Below are 17,743 nucleotides of genomic sequence, written 5' to 3'. Positions count from 1 at the left end.
AAGCGTGTGTGTTCGGGATTCAACAAGAAGATGTCATGTTTGGAGTGTTCCTGTCTGGTCATGTTGATGCTGCTGGTTCAGTAAAATACTTGACAAATCGCCCTAGAGATTCCCAGAGCAGGTCTGCTTCCAGCACAGTGGAATGGTTTACTCCCGGCATAAAGACGCACGCCAAGATCTGTTTGATGCAATGCAGGTTCTGTAACCCACGTAGACAGAGAAGCAGGTTTAAATCCGAACGTCACACCGAGTTTTTTAACAGACGGGTAACCTTTCCAGGGAGACGTATGTATTCATCGTGGCTGGAGAAAGCGAGCACTTTCTTGAATGTGTTTGTGTTTTTATTGTACACGTGGCACTGCACCTGTTAGCAGTGAAAACTCCCAGCATTCCACATGCATGTGTTTCTCTGGATCAAGGTAAGCGCTTTCCATTCTCAGGTAGTGTGAGGTTCTGGGCACTTGTTGTATAAGATATATGTATAAGCTCTGTGTAAATATTTATAATGTGCGAATCTCTGTCCAGTCTGTGTTCAGACCTGTTTGTGTGACTAGACATTCGTTCCTCATTTAGGAGAATCGGCTCATTTTTCATCAAACCACAGTGTAATCGGGTATTTATTAGCTGGCCCGGGGCGTGCTTTGTCATAATAAGTGTACATTTAGGCTCAATAGCATTGTTACATGAAGCTCTGGGTGTCCAGAATAACAGGCTGCTTTATTAAAAATTAAGAACAGACTATTTCTGTTTCCGTCTAAGAGGAATGCAAAAGCAGGCTTCAGCCTATTAATAAAATCCGTATTGAATGTGCTGTAGTTAGGGTCTGTGCCTAGGACTGGAAGTGTTAATGGCATATCATTTAATGAGGCTTCCTAATTGTGAAAGCCGCTCGCATCAGCCCGGAGCGATGGAGTGTCTGCGCGTTCTAGAACACCGGCGTGTTCATTCAGAATGTGGACCTTTGCCCTTTTTATTAGAGTAACTCTGCCTGCCAGACACCCTGCGTGGTTAATGTGTGAACTGCCTGGAATTGAAGTCCAGCCCACTGCAGCTCTTTCACATTGCATTTTATGATCAGATAAACTGCCTTGTATAAAAATACATTGTCTTCCCTGTTTTAGATGGGATTAAAGAAAAGAAGAACCTGGTGAATTTGTAACTGAAATTCCCTAGTTCTGGGGGGATAACGTGTAAGAGGGGAGAGGAGTATGGTCTTGGCTTGAGTGAATGCATGTGTGTATTTGGGATGTTTTAATTTAGCGTGCACTTCGCTGGGAGACTCTGACACACTCTGACAGATCCTGCCTCGCTGTCCCGGAGCTCAGCTCTGCTCTCCACACATCAAAGCAGTCTGGCTGTGAAGCTGGAAAAGAAAGGAAGGAAGCTCCCCTCAGATGTCTTTGAACCCTGCCAGCCTCTCTTTCAAGGGGACTCCTGATTGCAGAGAAACGCAACTCAATCTCGGCCGCCTTCAAACGGATCCTTTTTAAATACCGTGCCTCAAGCGTGTAAAACAGGGTTCCCCAAGAAATCCGGCTCAGGAGTTCAAATCGAGATTTGAAAAACGTACGCCGCCCTGATTCAATGCACTTTGCGCTCCTTGTGTCTGCCTGTGGGTAACGTCTCAAATGTGAGAGCATTTTGCTTGAGGAAGCCTAACAGAGATGCCACGTTGAATTAGCATCGATGTGTTCCCACCCCAAACTAGACCAGAGTGACACTGAAGCATACAGAAATCTCAGTGGGGGAAAAACACCAATTCTATTTCAATGGTTAGATAAACGTGCGTGCGAGTGCGTGTGCGCGTGCATGTGTGAAACTGCAACTCCAGGTAGACCATTTCGGCAGAATCGGTGAAGCTGCTGGTTGGCTAAAGGCATGACACGCCATTAAAGGGGGGGAAAAACCAAGGAAGTGCAAAGACTAGCATGACCCTAACACAGGAGCAGATCCCTTTAATAAATATGCAGGAGGTGTCTGCTGTAGCTTCTTGCTGTGCTGCACATGGAGCATGGAAGCGAATTCTGTTCGCTGGAACCGCTTTTATTTGTGGTCTAAGCTCTCTGGCAGCGCGGCTGTGTTTCATTTGAGTGGCTAAGGAAATGTTTACGGTCGGATCAAACGCTTAGCAACCGGCAGTGGAGGTGCAGATGCTCTGTATCTGATACAGCAGAAAGGAACCTAGAGCTGCTTCTCCCCCTGCTTTGCTGTATTCTAATTGATAGTTCAGTCTCATTAAAAAGTACAGCAGTGTCTTCGCAAGGAGTTTAATCGCTCTGCAGGGACTGGCAAATGTGGAATTCAGATGAAAATAGATAGTTTATTAGAGAGAGAATCATAGGTAGAGTAAAGACCTCTATTAATATTCAGTCATTTAAAATTGTACCAGCTGTTTTCCCAGGTTATCAGTATTCTAGCAAGGTCTGTGGAACGGCTTCCTTGCCTCCTCGGAGTTGTGCAGCTACACTGGGGTATATTAGAATGACCCAGTTTTCTGTGAAGAGCCTGGCTGATCAGTGCATCCTCCTGTTAGGCCTGTCTTGTGCTTGATCCTGAGGGGTAGTATTTATTGCACTTCTACGGTTGAATGATTTTATTATTTTTTTTTACTGTAGTTTGATTTCAGGCTGCGTGTCAGTTTTGGTTTTGATAAATCATTTATTTTTCATTTGCTGCTTTCTTCTGCTTCCCTAACATATGCCAGCTTCATTGTTTTTTTGTCCCTCAGCGCTGTTCCGAGTTAGGAATGAGCGTGTCCTCTCGTACCTGTGTGGTGGTGAAAGGGCTGTGGGGCTGGTTGACCCCTCGCTCTGTCTTGTGAAAGCCTGACCCTCTTTCTCCTCTCTCTGTCTGTCCTGTTTTAGCTGGGATGAGAGCAGCTCTATCAGCAGTGGTCTCAGCGACGCCTCGGACAATCTCAGCTCTGAAGAGTTCAACGCCAGCTCCTCGCTCAACTCCTTGCCCACCACGCCCACCGGCTCGCACCACAACTCTGCCATCGTGGTGAGAACTCGGTTTATTCTTACTTGAATCTAAAAAGGTATGGATTCTTGCTTGTCTTCCAATACCCAAGCGTTAGTGATCGAGGGTTTGAAGATATAGATTCCTGCTTGTCTTCCAGTACCCAAGCGTTAGTGATCGAGGGTTTGAAGATATGGATTCCTGCTTGTCTTCCAATACCCAAGCGTTGGTGATCGAGGGTTTGAAGATATGGATTCCTGCTTGTTTTCCAATACCCAAGCGTTAGTGATCGAGGGTTTGAAGATATGGATTCCTGCTTGTCTTCCAGTACCCAAGCGTTAGTGATCGAGGGTTTGAAGATATGGATTCTCGCTTGTCTTCCAGTACCCAAGCGTTGGTGATCGAGGGTTTGAAGATATGGATTCCTGCTTGTCTTCCAGTACCCAAGCGTTAGTGATCGAGGGTTTGAAGATATGGATTCCTGCTTGTCTTCCAGTACCCAAGCGTTAGTGATCGAGGGTTTGAAGATATGGATTCCCGCTTGTCTTCCAGTACCCAAGCGTTAGTGATCGAGGGTTTGAAGATATGGATTCTCGCTTGTCTTCCAGTACCCAAGCGTTAGTGATCGAGGGTTTGAAGATATGGATTCCTGCTCGTCTTCCTCCGAGCTGGCTGTTCCTCCTACAACCTCAGTAGCAGTTCTAGCTTCCTCTTGCGGAGCGTTCAGCATGTTCTGTAACCCGTGCACGTTCCAATGGAATAGCTGTGATTGATGTGATCTATTGGAATTCATTCCACCTGAGACCTGCAGGACGTGAGTGTTCCACGCTGCTCTTATAGGAAACACTGTGGGCTTGCGTTTCCTGTAACACAGTAAAGGGCTGTGGGATTTGCCCATCCCCTTGGCTGGTTTCAGGCTGGATTGTAGACTGCAGGAATAGGCTCTTGAGTTTTGAGGTGCAGGTGGAGACGCAGCGTTGGACAGAGTCTGGTGCACGGAGAGATTATTGTGTGACAGAGCTGGGAGACTCACACTTGAATGCATTTACATACAAGCGCTTTATTCTTGATTCTTGAACAGGCTGTAACAATGAAGTGGTGAGAGTTACAGTGCATCCAATCCAACCTGTTATTCAGGTTGTCAGCGTAACCCTGGCAGTGGGAACCACACTTCAGTTCCAGGCAATTCAAGGACTGTGAGACACTTTACATAAAGTATATCTTATTACAATTCTTTTACATCATAGTTACTTAGTAAATACAGGTGTGCTTGCACATCATTACAATGTGAGAAGTAAATGTTACCCTGTACAATTAAATTTTCTACGTTTTTCTACGGCATTAAGCACATTGTAACATTGATCAGTAATTAGTCTAACATAAAACTACACATTAACACAGATTACAATTTATGCATGATATTTTCTCTGTGAAACGTATGTATAAAATACCCCAGCTTCTCCTCTCTCTCTCTCTCTCTCTCTCTCTCTCTCTCTCTCTCTCTCAGCTGCGCACGGACGCAGAGAAGCGCTCGCTGGTGGAAAGCGGGCTCTCCTGGTACAGCGAGGAGGGCAAAGGGCACTGCAAAGCCGACGGCGAGGGCTACGACACGGGCAGCCTGAAGGCAGAGACGCCCAGCCGCTGGAGGAAGGTGCGGCCCGAAGCCGGGAGCGAGGAGGCGGCCAAGCCAGAGTTGAAGAAGCCCACCAGCCTGTGCCAGCCCAGCGCCCTCAAGAAGGGCAAGAACACCCCCATCGGGGTCACCTCCCCCATCACACACGCCTCCCAGAGCACCCTCCGAGTGGCCGGTAAGAGCCTGGGAGCGGTACTGCAGCTGCGCGCTCGGGCACAGGTTCAGGGGTTCAGAGTGACGGCAGCAAACAGGGTGGTTATGGGAGGCGAGGAGCAGTCCTGCTGGCTCGCTGCATTTCATGGGTCAATAATGCTTGGTCTGTGCTGGCTGCCTGTAGTTCAAATTCAAATAGATTGGTTTGATACCTCTATTGAAGCCATATGAAAAAAAGAAACCTTTTAAAATGAGCATCTCACTGCACCTTCAATAGCACAGCATGTGACGCGAGGTAAAGACTGCTTTGTAACGGAGGTCTGGACCAAGGATTGTGAAATGCTGTAATGAAATGGACGCCGCATCTTGACTGTTCTTCTTTGAGTTGCTGTCCTTCAAAGGAAAGACAGTGCTGTGAAGTGCTTGGGGCCTTATTTATATCAGGCTTCCTCTTCTAGGTCTCAAGCTGTTTACACTTGCTTGGAAATGCTGTTTTAAATGTCACAGGAAATCCGCAGTCCTTTGTTAAAGGACAGCGAGTGCCAACGTGACATTTTTGTGTGTTTTTTTCTTTTGTAAACTTCGTCCCTGTGTTTAGTGATGTTTGAATCACTCGGGACATCTGTGGAGTTTGTTACCTGTTTGTAAGCACGTGTTGACAAGGTCGAAGTGGTTTCAAGAAACTTATAAATATTATTGGGCAGAGACCAGGGGTGTAAATTGAGAACGTCCTGGGACCCAAGCCAGCTTGAGGGGGGAATGCCTCAAAAATGCTTACGAAATAAGCGGGCGGTTTTTGGATAAGAAAGCGTTCATTACGTTTTCCACACACTGTAATTCAAAACCACTGTGCAGGCTGCTGAAATCCACTGTCAGCAAGTCTGCAGGACTTGAAATAACTGCTGCATAATAAGAAGTGGTTTTATTTTGTGCTTCTCAGTCCGCTGAAGCTGGCATCCTTCAACATGTTAGATTGAAAGTCCTTCCTTAATGATTCGTTCTTGGCTGGAACCATTTCGTCAGGCGTTACAAATCTAGTTTGAAAAACTAATCTCGAACAAACGCTTTTTTGAGTTTAACGGGCTTTGAGTTTTTACAAGATGGAAACAGTTGCAATTTGTTATTTCTGACTCCTAATCAAATCAGTCTTAATACATTCAGCTCAAAATATGAGGCAAGGAATTCCAGGAGAAAAAAAAAGAAGCTGGGCGGAAGAAAAGCAGCTCGACGGGCCTTTTGAATGACGTCAGCGAGACTCGAACAGCTGGACAGATGGCTCCTGGATATACTGCACAGGCTCCAGCTCTCTCTGCATGCCCACCAGCAGAATCAGCTTACCGAGCTGTGACTGGCACGCTGCCTGGCACTTTGCAGGCTTTGTAGAAACTGTGGCCTCTTTATCCCTTTTAGAAACCCTTTATAACACTGGGCTTAGGCTTGTGTCAATGAAAACAGCACCGCAATTTAGCACTTCAAGATTGAAAAGCAAGACGCAGGTGCGAGCGTAGACTGTGAAAAGAGCTTTCTTCTACACGCGAGGAGAGGGTGTGTCTGTGAGAACTGCAGCTTCCTCAGACATGAGGCTGCAAACAGGGCGCCCAGGCGATGAAATGGATTCACGGGTACCAGGAGGTTATACAGGTCCTCTTGTTAGGAAAAACACAGCAGGGGGAATTACAGGAAATACATACAAGTCTGATATTTACAAAAACAAAAGAAAACAACTAATAAATCAAGTGTGTAGTACGTGAACCGAGTACTTCATCTCTAAACGTGGGTGTGTTTCAGGGACGGGAACACAGCGGCATAGACTCCTCCTGTATTACTGTGTGCTGCTCTTTCTTTCCTGCAGGGAAGTGTGACCAGAAGGCGGTGGACAAGGTCAAAATGGCAGTGAAGGGGACGAGCCTGCAGAGGTCCTGCTCGGACGCAGGGAAGGACCGGGGAGAGACCAGGAAGCCCCCCTCCGGAATCGTGCGGCCCTCTGCAGGAGGCTCGTTCGGCTACAAGAAAAGCACGGGCACAGCGACGGTCATGAGTGCCGGGGGAGCGGCCGTGTCCAGCGGCTCGGCCACCGTGGGCAAGGCTCCCAAAACCTCCGGCATCCCCGTGAAGCCAGCGGCTGGGGGGAGCAGCGGGGGCGCGGGGCGCAAGACCAGCCTGGACGTGTCCGAGGGGTTCTTGTCTCCCAACGCCCGAAACAACATTCAGTACCGCAGCCTGCCGCGCCCGTCCAAGTCCAGCTGCATGAGTGTCACGGGGAGCAGGGCCGGCGCTCGCCCCGTCAGCAGCAGCATCGACACCAGCCTGCTAAGCACCAAGCCCAGCGCCGGCCTCTCCCGTCTCAAGGAGCCCGGCTCTGCCAAGACCAGCAGCCGTGCCAGCCTGGGCCCGGTCAACCAGACGGACCGCGAGAAGGAGAAGGCCAAGGCCAAGGCAGTGGCTTCAGACTCTGAGTGCGGGCCTCTCAAACCGGCACCAGAGCCCGGCTCCAAACTGCAGGGCCTGCGCCCTCTGAGTGGGACCAAGTCCTCTGAGCTCTCCTCACCCACCACGCACAGGTACTGCCTTCCTCTCTGTCTCTGTGTGTCTTTCTCTCTCTCGCTCTCCTGTCTCTGTCTCTTTCGCTGTCGCTGTCCTGTCCTGTCTCTCTTTCTCTCTCTCTCTCTCTCTCGCTGCCCTGTCTCTCTCGCTCTCTCTCGCCGCCCTGTCTCTCTCGCTCTCTCTCGCTGTCCTGTCTCTCTCGCTGTCCTGTCTCTCTCTGTCTTCCCAATTTCCAAATATCCAAAATATTTAAGTGGCTCAAATAATTCTTTACAACATGGTGAATTAGGAACCCAAGGACTTGTTCATCTGAAATGTGCAGTTCTGTTTAAAATGATCTGCTCAAGGGCTTCCTCAGAGAGGCACCGACTCTGCATCTGGATACACTGCCCGTGCCTTCGACCTTCAGCCCCGACAAACACTGGGACACGCATAGAAACCGAATGGACTTTATACAAGGCACTGCAGCTGTCATCAAAACCCTTCTTCCCTGCTCAGCACCACCCTCTTGTGGTAGAACACTGCAGTAGGAGGAGCAGCAGCTGGGTTTCTCTGGCACCACTAGAGACCCCCAGCCACTGCTCCTCCTGCTGCACTACAGCGTTCTACCACAAGAGGGTGGTGCTGAGCAGGGAATAAGGCGGCTGCAGTGCCTTGCAAAGCCACCATTAAGTTCTACACTCTGCATTGGTTTTAAAGACTGTGTAAATACTGTTAGCAATGTTACCTCTGATACTTCTGATACCTCCAGGTTACACGAAAGACCCATTTTGTTATTCCTTCTGCTTATTTGCTGCTTCCTCTTATTTCTGTCGTGTTTCCCATCTCCACAGGGTGCTGAGCTCCAAGACCCTCGGAAAGCCGCCCAGCCTGGCTCACCTGGACAAGGTGAGCTCCAGCAGCCTGGACTCGGACATGTGCATCCCAGACCACCCCCCTGGGGCTCCCCCCCTCAGCAAGCTCCAGGACCTGCCGGCCTCCCCCAGCCCCTGTCTGACCCCCAGCCCTGCTCCCATCCTCAATGTCAACTCCAACAGCTGCTTCAGCGCGCAGGGCCTGGGCCTGGGGCTGGGCTCCTCGCCCCTGCTCTACCCCAAGCTGTCCGGACTGCACCGCAGCATGGAGTCCCTGCCTCTCCACATGAGCGTGCCAGCGGCCCCTAGCTACCCCGGGGCTGAGCCCAGAGAGAGGGAGGGGGAGCGGGGCATGCTGGGCTGGAGCCCCGGGGTTCGCTCCTCGCTCGTTGAAAGGTGAGCACCCAGAGTCGGGTTTGGGCCCTTTCCGTTTCTCTCCCCTGAGTGTCATCACTTTTGTCTTTTTTAATGAAGTCTGTGAGAGGAGGCTGATCATCCCATCAGCGCTCAGCCTGTTCCGCGTAGCCGGTTTGAACTCAGAGCTTCGTTGGGTCTTTCAGGTCGTCCATACTCTCTGTTTCTATAGAGCAGTTTGCAGCACCATCTCAAACAGTACAGCGGCGCCCTTCAGTCCACAGTCTAATTCATCAGTGGCCTGACAGCCCGGACACATCAGTCTCCTCGAGTCCAGCCCTCTGTCAGCCTGCCTCTCTTACTGCCAAGGTCATTGCAAAGGCATTCATATGCAGGAGAGAGCTTTAAATCACACAACCAATAGAATATATAGATTCACACAACGCTTTAAGAGGACTGCACACAAAGATCTGTACAGATTTAAAAATCTTTGTCAAATTTAAGTTAGAATTCAAGTTTTCTGCGTTTGGTTTTAAGGTCGATAGTGAAAAGCACATATTCACGTTTTGTATTCACTGTAGACTGAGAGTATGATATTATAGGACTACCACCCCTGGTTGTGAAGCTCGTTCCTACAGCTGTGAATTGGCGAATGTGAAAGGAAGGTCCTACAGTGTATATTCCTTCATGATGAATAGCAACACTCAGTGCTTTCACCGTGGCACACAGCGGCGATCCTTTCTAAACAGAGTGCCACTAAGACCAGCGCGCTGCAGCTGAACGGCTGTGCTGAGTTTTTAAAGGGTCTGTTCCTTGTGAGTGTCGTGTTCACGAGATTGTTTGTTTTGTTTGTCCTGCAGTTCTCAAAGGGACAGGAACACTCTGCCCAAGAAGGGACTGAGGTAACTCTTTCAGTTTCACTCTAGACATTTCACACTCTCGGAGTTCCAGGTGTGTGCAGAGTTATTTCTAATAAACACAAATGAAACTCAACAAGAGAGACTAGATTCCTAATTAATCTCATTCTAAGTGTTTGCTACAGTACCTTAAATCAATGTTTTAAATGCACTACAATAAACACTCATGGCTCTTTGAGCAACAGCTAGTAGCCTGAAGATGCTGAGACTTTGTCAGAGAAGCTTCTTCCAGTGTCAGTGCGTTTTCTCGCAGTGTTATTGTGGTGCTGGATGGTGTGTGAAATGAATTTCTGAATCCATGTCCCCTCAGCCGCTATAGCTCCTACCAGTCTGAAGAGGACGCTAAAGAGCGCCGGCACTCCCACACCATCGGAGGCCTGCCCGAGATGGAGTGCCCACCCCAGCTGCCGTCTCCCTCCTCCGTGTCCCTGAGCTCCACAGGCAAGGGGCCCTTCGCCAGCCTCGGTCAGTCCCAGGGGCGTCACAGTGCTGTTGAAACGAGCTTGCAGATGACAGCCAGGCTCTTTGTCTCAGTCTTTAGGACAAATGTGAAGTCAAAGGTCATCGGGAATTAATAGTGCGCCCAAGACCAGCCCGCAGCTGTCTTTATCACTGCTGTTGCTTTTTCGTTATTTGATATTATTTCAAGCTGTTCTAAATACAGAGCCACTGTTCAGATGTAATAAATGGGTGAGTCATTGTTTTAGCTTCAGGCTGTTGACATGCTTTGGATAAAGGTGTCTGCCATGTAAATATTAAATATACATGTTGGAGACGGGGGAGGAGGCGTCTGTCTGGATGATTTATTAGTTTTCATAATTATTCGCACGCTGGATCTGGACTATGATTGATGTCAAAAAATATCACCTATTGCCTCGGGCACCAGCTAAAAATTGGACTTGGTTGCCATGGTGAAATTCACTTTGATGATGAACAACAACAACAACGGTGATTCGTCAAGCTGAGTTTCATCATGGTCTGTCTGTCATGATGGGAGACGTTCCTGCAGCTAGATAATCTTTCCTGTTAGTGTGCGTGTCAATCGAGATATTGAACAGGACTTGATTCACACTGTGCAGCACTGCAGTGAGAGAGCAGCGTGCAGCACTGCAGTGAGAGAGCAGCGTGCAGCACTGCAGTGAGAGAGCAGCGTGCAGCACTGCAGTGAGAGAGCAGCGTGCAGCACTGCAGTGAGAGAGCAGCGTGTAGCACTGCAGTGAGAGAGCAGCGTGCAGCACTGCAATGAGAGAGCAGCGTGCAACACTGCAATGAGAGAGCAGTGTGTAGCACTGCAGTGAGAGAGCAGTGTGTAACACTACAATGAGAGAGCAGTGTGTAGCACTACAATGAGAGAGCAGTATGTAGCAATACAGTGAGAGAGCAGTGTGTGATTGTGTGTGCCTGGTTCACATTGTGCAGCACTGTGATGAGAGAGCAGCGTGTGATTGTGTGTGCCTGGTTCACGTTGTGCAGCACTGTGATGAGAGAGCAGTGTGTGATTGTGTGTGCCTGGTTCACGTTGTGCAGCACTGTGATGAGAGAGCAGCGTGTGATTGTGTGTGCCTGGTTCACGTTGTGCAGCACTGTGATGAGAGAGCAGCGTGTGATTGTGTGTGCCTGGTTCACGTTGTGCAGCACTGTGATGAGAGAGCAGCGTGTGATTGTGTGTGCCTGGTTCACGTTGTGCAGCACTGTGATGAGAGAGCAGCGTGTTCACGTTTGCACTGTGAGTGTGCCTGGTTCACGTTGTGCAGCACTGTGATGAGAGAGCAGCGTGTGATTGTGTGTGCCTGGTTCACGTTGTGCAGCACTGTGATGAGAGAGCAGCGTGTGATTGTGTGTGCCTGGTTCACGTTGTGCAGCACTGTGATGAGAGAGCAGCGTGTGATTGTGTGTGCCTGGTTCACGTTGTGCAGCACTGTGATGAGAGAGCAGCGTTGTGCAGCACTGTGTGTGCCTGTGATTGTGTGTGCCTGGTTCACGTTGTGCAGCACTGTGATGAGAGAGCAGCGTGTGATTGTGTGTGCCTGGTTCACGTTGTGCAGCACTGTGATGAGAGAGCAGCGTGTGATTGTGTGTGCCTGGTTCACGTTGTGCAGCACTGTGATGAGAGAGCAGCGTGTGATTGTGTGTGCCTGGTTCACGTTGTGCAGCACTGTGATGAGAGAGCAGCGTGTGATTGTGTGTGCCTGGTTCAGTAACACTCCTCTCTGTCTGTCTGTCTGTCTGTGTCTCTCTCTCTGCAGTGAGCTCCAGCACCCCTCGCATCACTCGCTCCAACAGCATCCCCGCCCACGATGCCGCCTTCGAGCTGTACGGAGGGGCCTCTCAGGTGGGCAGCACCCTCTCCCTGGCAGAGCGACCCAAAGGCATGACCCGCTCCGGCTCCTTCCGGGACCCTGTGGACGACGGTGAGTGAGCTCCCTCTGGATACAGATGGACTGCTTTTCAGATACTTCCAAAACAGTGGCACAGCCCTGTGAAAGACTGGACTCACCACCAGTTTAAAAGCCTCCCTGCTGGAGATACAAACTGGGGGTCTTCACCAGCAGCCTGCGTGATGTTGGTGGTGGGGTGCAGCTCTTGAACTGTTTTAATGGAGAGATGTTTTTTTGGGGACCTTCAGTGGTCAGTCCGTTCCCAAGCCTAAAACCGCTTGTAAAGCACACCTTGACTGGGCACCTGGATATGCCTGTGTGAATATTCAAAGAGCAAACTGTTCTGTGCTCAGTGGAGTTATTTAACTGGATAAGAAATCCTAGTCCTGTTTCTTTTGATTAACCTCTCTCTCTCGCTCTCTCTCTCTCCCCCTCTCTCCTCTCTCCCTCTCTCTCTCTCTCTCTCTCTCTCCTCTCTCTCTCCCCCTCTCTCCTCTCTCCTCTCTCTCTGTCTCTCCTCACAGTCCACGGCTCTGTGCTCTCCCTGGCATCCAGTGCTTCATCCACCTACTCCTCGGTGAGTACCCACAGCCTGCCACTGATTAACTGCAGCTCCCACATGCCTCTGGTGAAGCCGAGTACATGACGAAATAGCAGAGTGGCTGAAATCAAGGACCCACAGTCTGGTTTTATACACAAGTCTTTGTTTTAATCTGTGCTGATTTTAAATAGTGTCCTTGCATGTTTTAAAACAAAGCAGCTTTCATTAGTTTGTTGTGTTTATCTTCATGAATGGGTTTTTGGGTTGAATTAACGTGCAAGGGTCTACTGTTTTACGAAGAGCAGTTGTCAGAGTTAGTGACAGACAGACAGACAGCGCTCGGCACAGTGTTTTGTGAATGTCAGCTGGCATGTGTAGCACACAGCAGCTCTTTGCATTGGAAGTGTTTAGATAGTGCTTGCTGAAGCGATGCATGGTCACAGCGACTCAGACTCTTAGCCCTGTTTCTCTCTGTTCTGGTTTCGCAGGCTGAGGAGAGGATGCAAGGAGAGGTAAGAGGCTGCATGATGTTTGTCAAAGCTGCTCCAGCAGCTGTATCATCTCCATTGGATCTGTACACAGGGCTGGAGTACAATGGCAGTGCTTGGGGGACCAGCGTGTGATAGTCACTGTGCTTATCATCACACTGCTCAAGTGAATGTGTGCATGTTTAACAAAACCTCCGTTTCGAGCAGCGTCCTCTACGCTTGTGTGATGCTTCGCGGTTTGGTTTCAGTTTGGACATTAATCTCAGTATTCAGCTGTGGTACACGCTGTATTTTCTGCGTCTTTCGTCACTTTTTGTTGGCACTCTACCATTTCACAATGGCAATGCAAGAACTGTTTTAAATACTGACCCTAGGAATGCATATTGAAGGGAATAACTAGCTAATGTACTTTTTTGACCCAATCATTTTTTTTATTTAATATATTAGAACGTTTGCCTGTACTGTTTCTGTTTTGTTTTTTTAAATGTTTTTCTTCTCCGTAAAGCAAATCCGTAAACTGCGGAGAGAGCTCGAGTCTTCCCAGGAGAAGGTGGCCTCCCTGACCAATCAGCTGTCTGCAAACGTGAGTCCCGCTTCACATCCTCCAATTACAAACCTGAACCAGTCTGAGCTCCTCACATTTGCATGTCGTGTTTTGGTTCTCTGCTGGGGACACTAGGTGGGGGTGTTAGGCTTCAGCGCCAGAACAAGTTCCCCAGTCAAGCCTTTCAGAAGCAGGCGATCGTATTGCACGAGACTCCCTGCTGCTTGCTTCATGCTAATGTTGGACTCGGCTTTCACAAGATACAATGCAAGGGTAGTGGGGAGCGACCAGGAAGAAGCTTCACTGTAATATACAAGCCTTCAGTGCTTTTCCTCCAGGTAATGGTAATGATACTGGCACTGTGTTGATGGCTGAAGTGTAGTGCTGGCTCCAGGGATCAGCCTATTGCAGCTCCCTGGGGCATCAGCACACACAACGCCGATGGTGCTCGCTCCATGGCACAACCAGTCCGCTCTCCCTGGCACTGTGCCAGTTTGAATCACTCGCAGGCTATTGCAGTTCAACTGGTCTAATTTAATCCACATTTCGAAATGCAGGACTTTGTTCTGTTAGAAAGATCAGACGTTGTTTCAGACAGGCGTTCAGGTTTCGCAGTTGCTCATGATAGCGTGCATGGCGGGGTGCTCGTGGATAATGTGACGCTGTGAACTGGGCATTCATTCACACATCCGGCCCCTGCAGTGGAAGCTGTGATTGAAGTTGTCACAGGGCGTCTGTGTGGAGGGCTTTTACATTGCAGTGTTCTCCATGTCCTTCCTGTCTTCATGGCTCTCTCTCTGCAGAGTGACTTTGAAACAGGCTCACATTGAGAAGTGCATGGTTTATATTTTTTGTTTTATACAGGGGCAGGGAGTTTAGGGAGGTGTCCCGCAGGGAGAGGGAGTTTAGGGAGGTGTCCCGCAGGGAGAGGGAGTTTAGGGAGGTGTCCCGCAGGGAGAGGGAGTTTAGGGAGGTGTCCTGCAGGGGCAGGGAGTTTAGGGATGTGTTCCGCAGGGGCAGGGATTTTAGGGAGGTGTCCCGCAGGGAGTTTTCTGTTTTTAGCTTTTTTGTGACCTGTTTTCCGCTGTCTGTAAATTGGCAGTACAGTCGCACTGTGGACCCTTGAGGCAGACCACAGCAATGCCCGCAGCTGTAGCAGCAGCAGCAGTCCATTCACTCGGGTACAGCAGGTTCGTGTGTTGAGATTCAAGCCCAGAAGCTCACCCTGGGCAGCAGCAGCATGCTGACTCTCGGTTCACTTTCCTGTGCTCTCTCACCTCACACTTTGAGGCTAGTGGGGCTTGGCTGTTCTCTGGCCATCTCCCTGAACAGATCAGAACTGGATCTCTTTACCAGACACCTAATCAAGAATCTAATGATGTGATTTGTAAGTTAAACTGCCTCTTAACCTGACTCTCTCCCCCCCTCCCTCACTGTTGATCACTTACACTCTCGGACTGCTGCTGTTGCCTCGCTGTTGTCATTGGATGTTCTGTGGGGCAGTATGGACAGGTTTGTTGAAATTGTGATCCTGCTTACTGATTTCCACCCCTCATTGTCGCATGCAACACCCACGCTGAAGGTTCACTTACTGAGGTTTTAAAAAGAGTTTCCTACCCACGAATTCTGCTGAGCTGGCAGGGTGATAATTTGAATGCTTCGAATATCATTGTCTTAGTTTCTGCTGCTCCAGTCCAATATGCCTCCTAATTACCTTCTATCAAAACCATACTTCATGTCTGAGAATGCTGCAGCTTTGATAGACCCCAGAATCCATTTTTAACAGTAACTGTTTGTGAGGGATGGTCAGTTTGCACAGTAAGTGTGTCGTGCAGGTGATTTTGTTTGTTTGTTTTTTTGTCTGACCCCTGTGATGTGAATTGTTTTTAGTTTGAATTGTAACTGAGTCTTGCTTTCTTGATTTTTTTTTTTTTTTTTTTTTTTTTTTTTTTTTTTTTTTCTTTGCAGGCAAACTTGGTGGCAGCATTTGAGCAGAGCCTGGTCAACATGACGTCTCGGCTGCAGAGTCTGTCTGTCTGCTCGGAGCAGAAGGTGAGGGAGAGGGGGGGGGCATGGCTCTCTATCCAGAATATGTGCAATAAAAAACACGGTCCTGTTTAATGACAGTGTATTGTAAAGATGTGTGTTAAGATTTGCCATCTGGTGGTGTTCAGATCTGAAGCTTGTTTTAAACACGGCTGGGAAAAGGTTGTGTAAAGAACACAGTAGTATCAGAGAAGGGTTAGTTATGTTTAAGGTTAGGATTAGGGTTATATCATGTAAAAAGATGTCCACATGAAGTGCATTGTAACTATGTATAATAACACTGTAATTTTGAAAGCACACTGCTCTGTAAATACAGTAATTAAAGACACCGTGTAAAGTCTTTCCAAAAGAATGAAGACATTCTCCAAAAAAAAAAAAAAAAAAATGCACTTGAAATATACTTTTGAGTAGAACTTGAAACAGATTCCACATTCCGTTAAGAACGTGCTCCCTCATTCCGGAGTGATGTCAGGATCTATGTATTCTAACCCTGCTTTACTTCCACAGGACTCTGAGTTATCTGACTTGCGGGAGACCATCGAGGTGATGAAGACCAAGAACGTGGAGGCCCAGGCAGTGATCCATGTGGCTCTCAATAACCCTGACACCACACCCAAAGGTAACTCTCAACAACCCTGACACCACACCCAAAGATAACTCTGAACCACTCTGACACCACACCCAAAGATAACTCTGAACAACCCTGACACCACACCCAAAGATAACTCTGAACCACCCTGACACCACACCCAAAGATAACTCTGACACCACACCCAAAGATAACTCTGAACAACCCTGACACCACACCCAAAGATAACCTGACACCACACCCAAAGGTAACTCTCAACAACCCTGACACCACACCCAAAGATAACTCTGAACCACTCTGACACCACACCCAAAGATAACCCTGACACCACACCCAAAGATAACTCTGAACCACTCTGACACCACACCCAAAGATAACTCTGACACCACACCCAAAGATAACCCTAACCACTCTGACACCACACCCAAAGGTAACTCTCAACAACCCTGACACCACACCCAAAGATAACTCTGAACAACCCTGACACCACACCCAAAGATAACTCTGAACCACTCTGACACCACACCCAAAGATAACTCTGAACCACTCTGACACCACACCCAAAGATAACTCTGAACCACCCTGACACCACACCCAAAGATAACCCTGAACCACTCTGACACCACACCCAAAGATAACTCTGAACCACTCTGACACCACACCCAAAGATAACTCTGAACCACTCTGACACCACACCCAAAGATAACTCTGAACAACTCTGACACCACACCCAAAGATAACTCTGAACCACTCTGACACCACACCCAAAGATAACTCTGAACCACTCTGACACCACACCCAAAGATAACTCTGAACCACTCTGACACCACACCCAAAGATAACTCTGAACCACTCTGACACCACACCCAAAGATAACTCTGAACCACTCTGACACCACACCCAAAGATAACCACCCTGACACCACACCCAAAGATAACCCTGACACCACACCCAAAGGTAACTCTCAACAACCCTGACACCACACCCAAAGATAACTCTGACATCAACCAAAGATAACCCTGACACCACACCCAAAGATAACTCTGAACAACCCTGACACCACACCCAAAGATAACTCTGAACCACTCTGACACCACACCCAAAGATAACTCTGAACCACTCTGACACCACACCCAAAGATAACTCTGACACCACACCCAAAGATAACCCTGAACCACTCTGACACCACACCCAAAGATAACTCTGAACAACCCTGACACCACACCCAAAGATAACTCTCAACAACCCTGACACCACACCCAAAGATAACTCTGACATCACACCCAAAGATAACCCTGACACCACACCCAAAGGTAACTCTCAACAACACTGACACCACACCCAAAGATAACTCTGACATCACACCCAAAGATAACCCTGACACCACACCCAAAGATAACTCTGACACCACACCCAAAGATAACTCTGACATCACACCCAAAGATAACTCTGACATCACACCCAAAGGTAACTCTGACATCACACCCAAAGTTGTTTAAACTGTGCCGCTGTGTTTGGTCCCCAGAGCTGCGGATAAAGCGTCAGAACTCCTCGGACAGCATCTCCAGCCTCAACAGCATCACCAGCCACTCCAGCATCGGCAGCTGCAAGGACAGCGACGCCAAGAAGAAGAAGAAGAAGAGCTGGGTAGGTGTAGAGCCCCGGGACCTTGAGCAGCTTCAAATCCACCCTCCTCTGGAGGATTCCTTTAGTGCGCTCTCTCTGCCCCTGCCTGTGTGTG

General features: G+C 48.8%; 1 protein-coding gene across 6 annotated transcripts in view; it reads left to right on the top strand.

Moving 5' to 3' along the window:
* LOC121299580 (neuron navigator 1-like) overlaps nucleotides 1-17,743 on the top strand; it is a 73,848-nt gene that overhangs the window by 48,788 nt on the left and 7,317 nt on the right. For 3 of the 6 annotated variants that reach the window (XM_041227374.1, XM_041227376.1, XM_041227379.1), the window contains 14 exons: nucleotides 2,865-3,003; nucleotides 4,469-4,769; nucleotides 6,600-7,308; nucleotides 8,125-8,541; nucleotides 9,360-9,401; nucleotides 9,727-9,881; nucleotides 11,663-11,827; nucleotides 12,319-12,371; nucleotides 12,824-12,847; nucleotides 13,329-13,406; nucleotides 14,871-14,879; nucleotides 15,336-15,419; nucleotides 15,921-16,032; nucleotides 17,528-17,649. In XM_041227374.1, the coding sequence (XP_041083308.1) occupies nucleotides 2,865-3,003; nucleotides 4,469-4,769; nucleotides 6,600-7,308; nucleotides 8,125-8,541; nucleotides 9,360-9,401; nucleotides 9,727-9,881; nucleotides 11,663-11,827; nucleotides 12,319-12,371; nucleotides 12,824-12,847; nucleotides 13,329-13,406; nucleotides 14,871-14,879; nucleotides 15,336-15,419; nucleotides 15,921-16,032; nucleotides 17,528-17,649 (2,410 nt within the window). Of the gene's footprint in view, nucleotides 1-93; nucleotides 420-2,864; nucleotides 3,004-4,468; nucleotides 4,770-6,599; nucleotides 7,309-8,124; nucleotides 8,542-9,359; nucleotides 9,402-9,726; nucleotides 9,882-11,662; nucleotides 11,828-12,318; nucleotides 12,372-12,823; nucleotides 12,848-13,328; nucleotides 13,407-14,870; nucleotides 14,880-15,335; nucleotides 15,420-15,920; nucleotides 16,033-17,527; nucleotides 17,650-17,743 lie in introns of those variants that run through there. The other 3 variants (XM_041227375.1, XM_041227377.1, XM_041227378.1) reach the window with 2 other exon arrangements.

This window comes from Polyodon spathula, chromosome 25 (genome assembly GCF_017654505.1).
Source record: "Polyodon spathula isolate WHYD16114869_AA chromosome 25, ASM1765450v1, whole genome shotgun sequence".
NCBI lineage: Eukaryota > Metazoa > Chordata > Actinopteri > Acipenseriformes > Polyodontidae > Polyodon > Polyodon spathula.
This window is presented reverse-complemented; position numbering and strand designations above follow the sequence as displayed.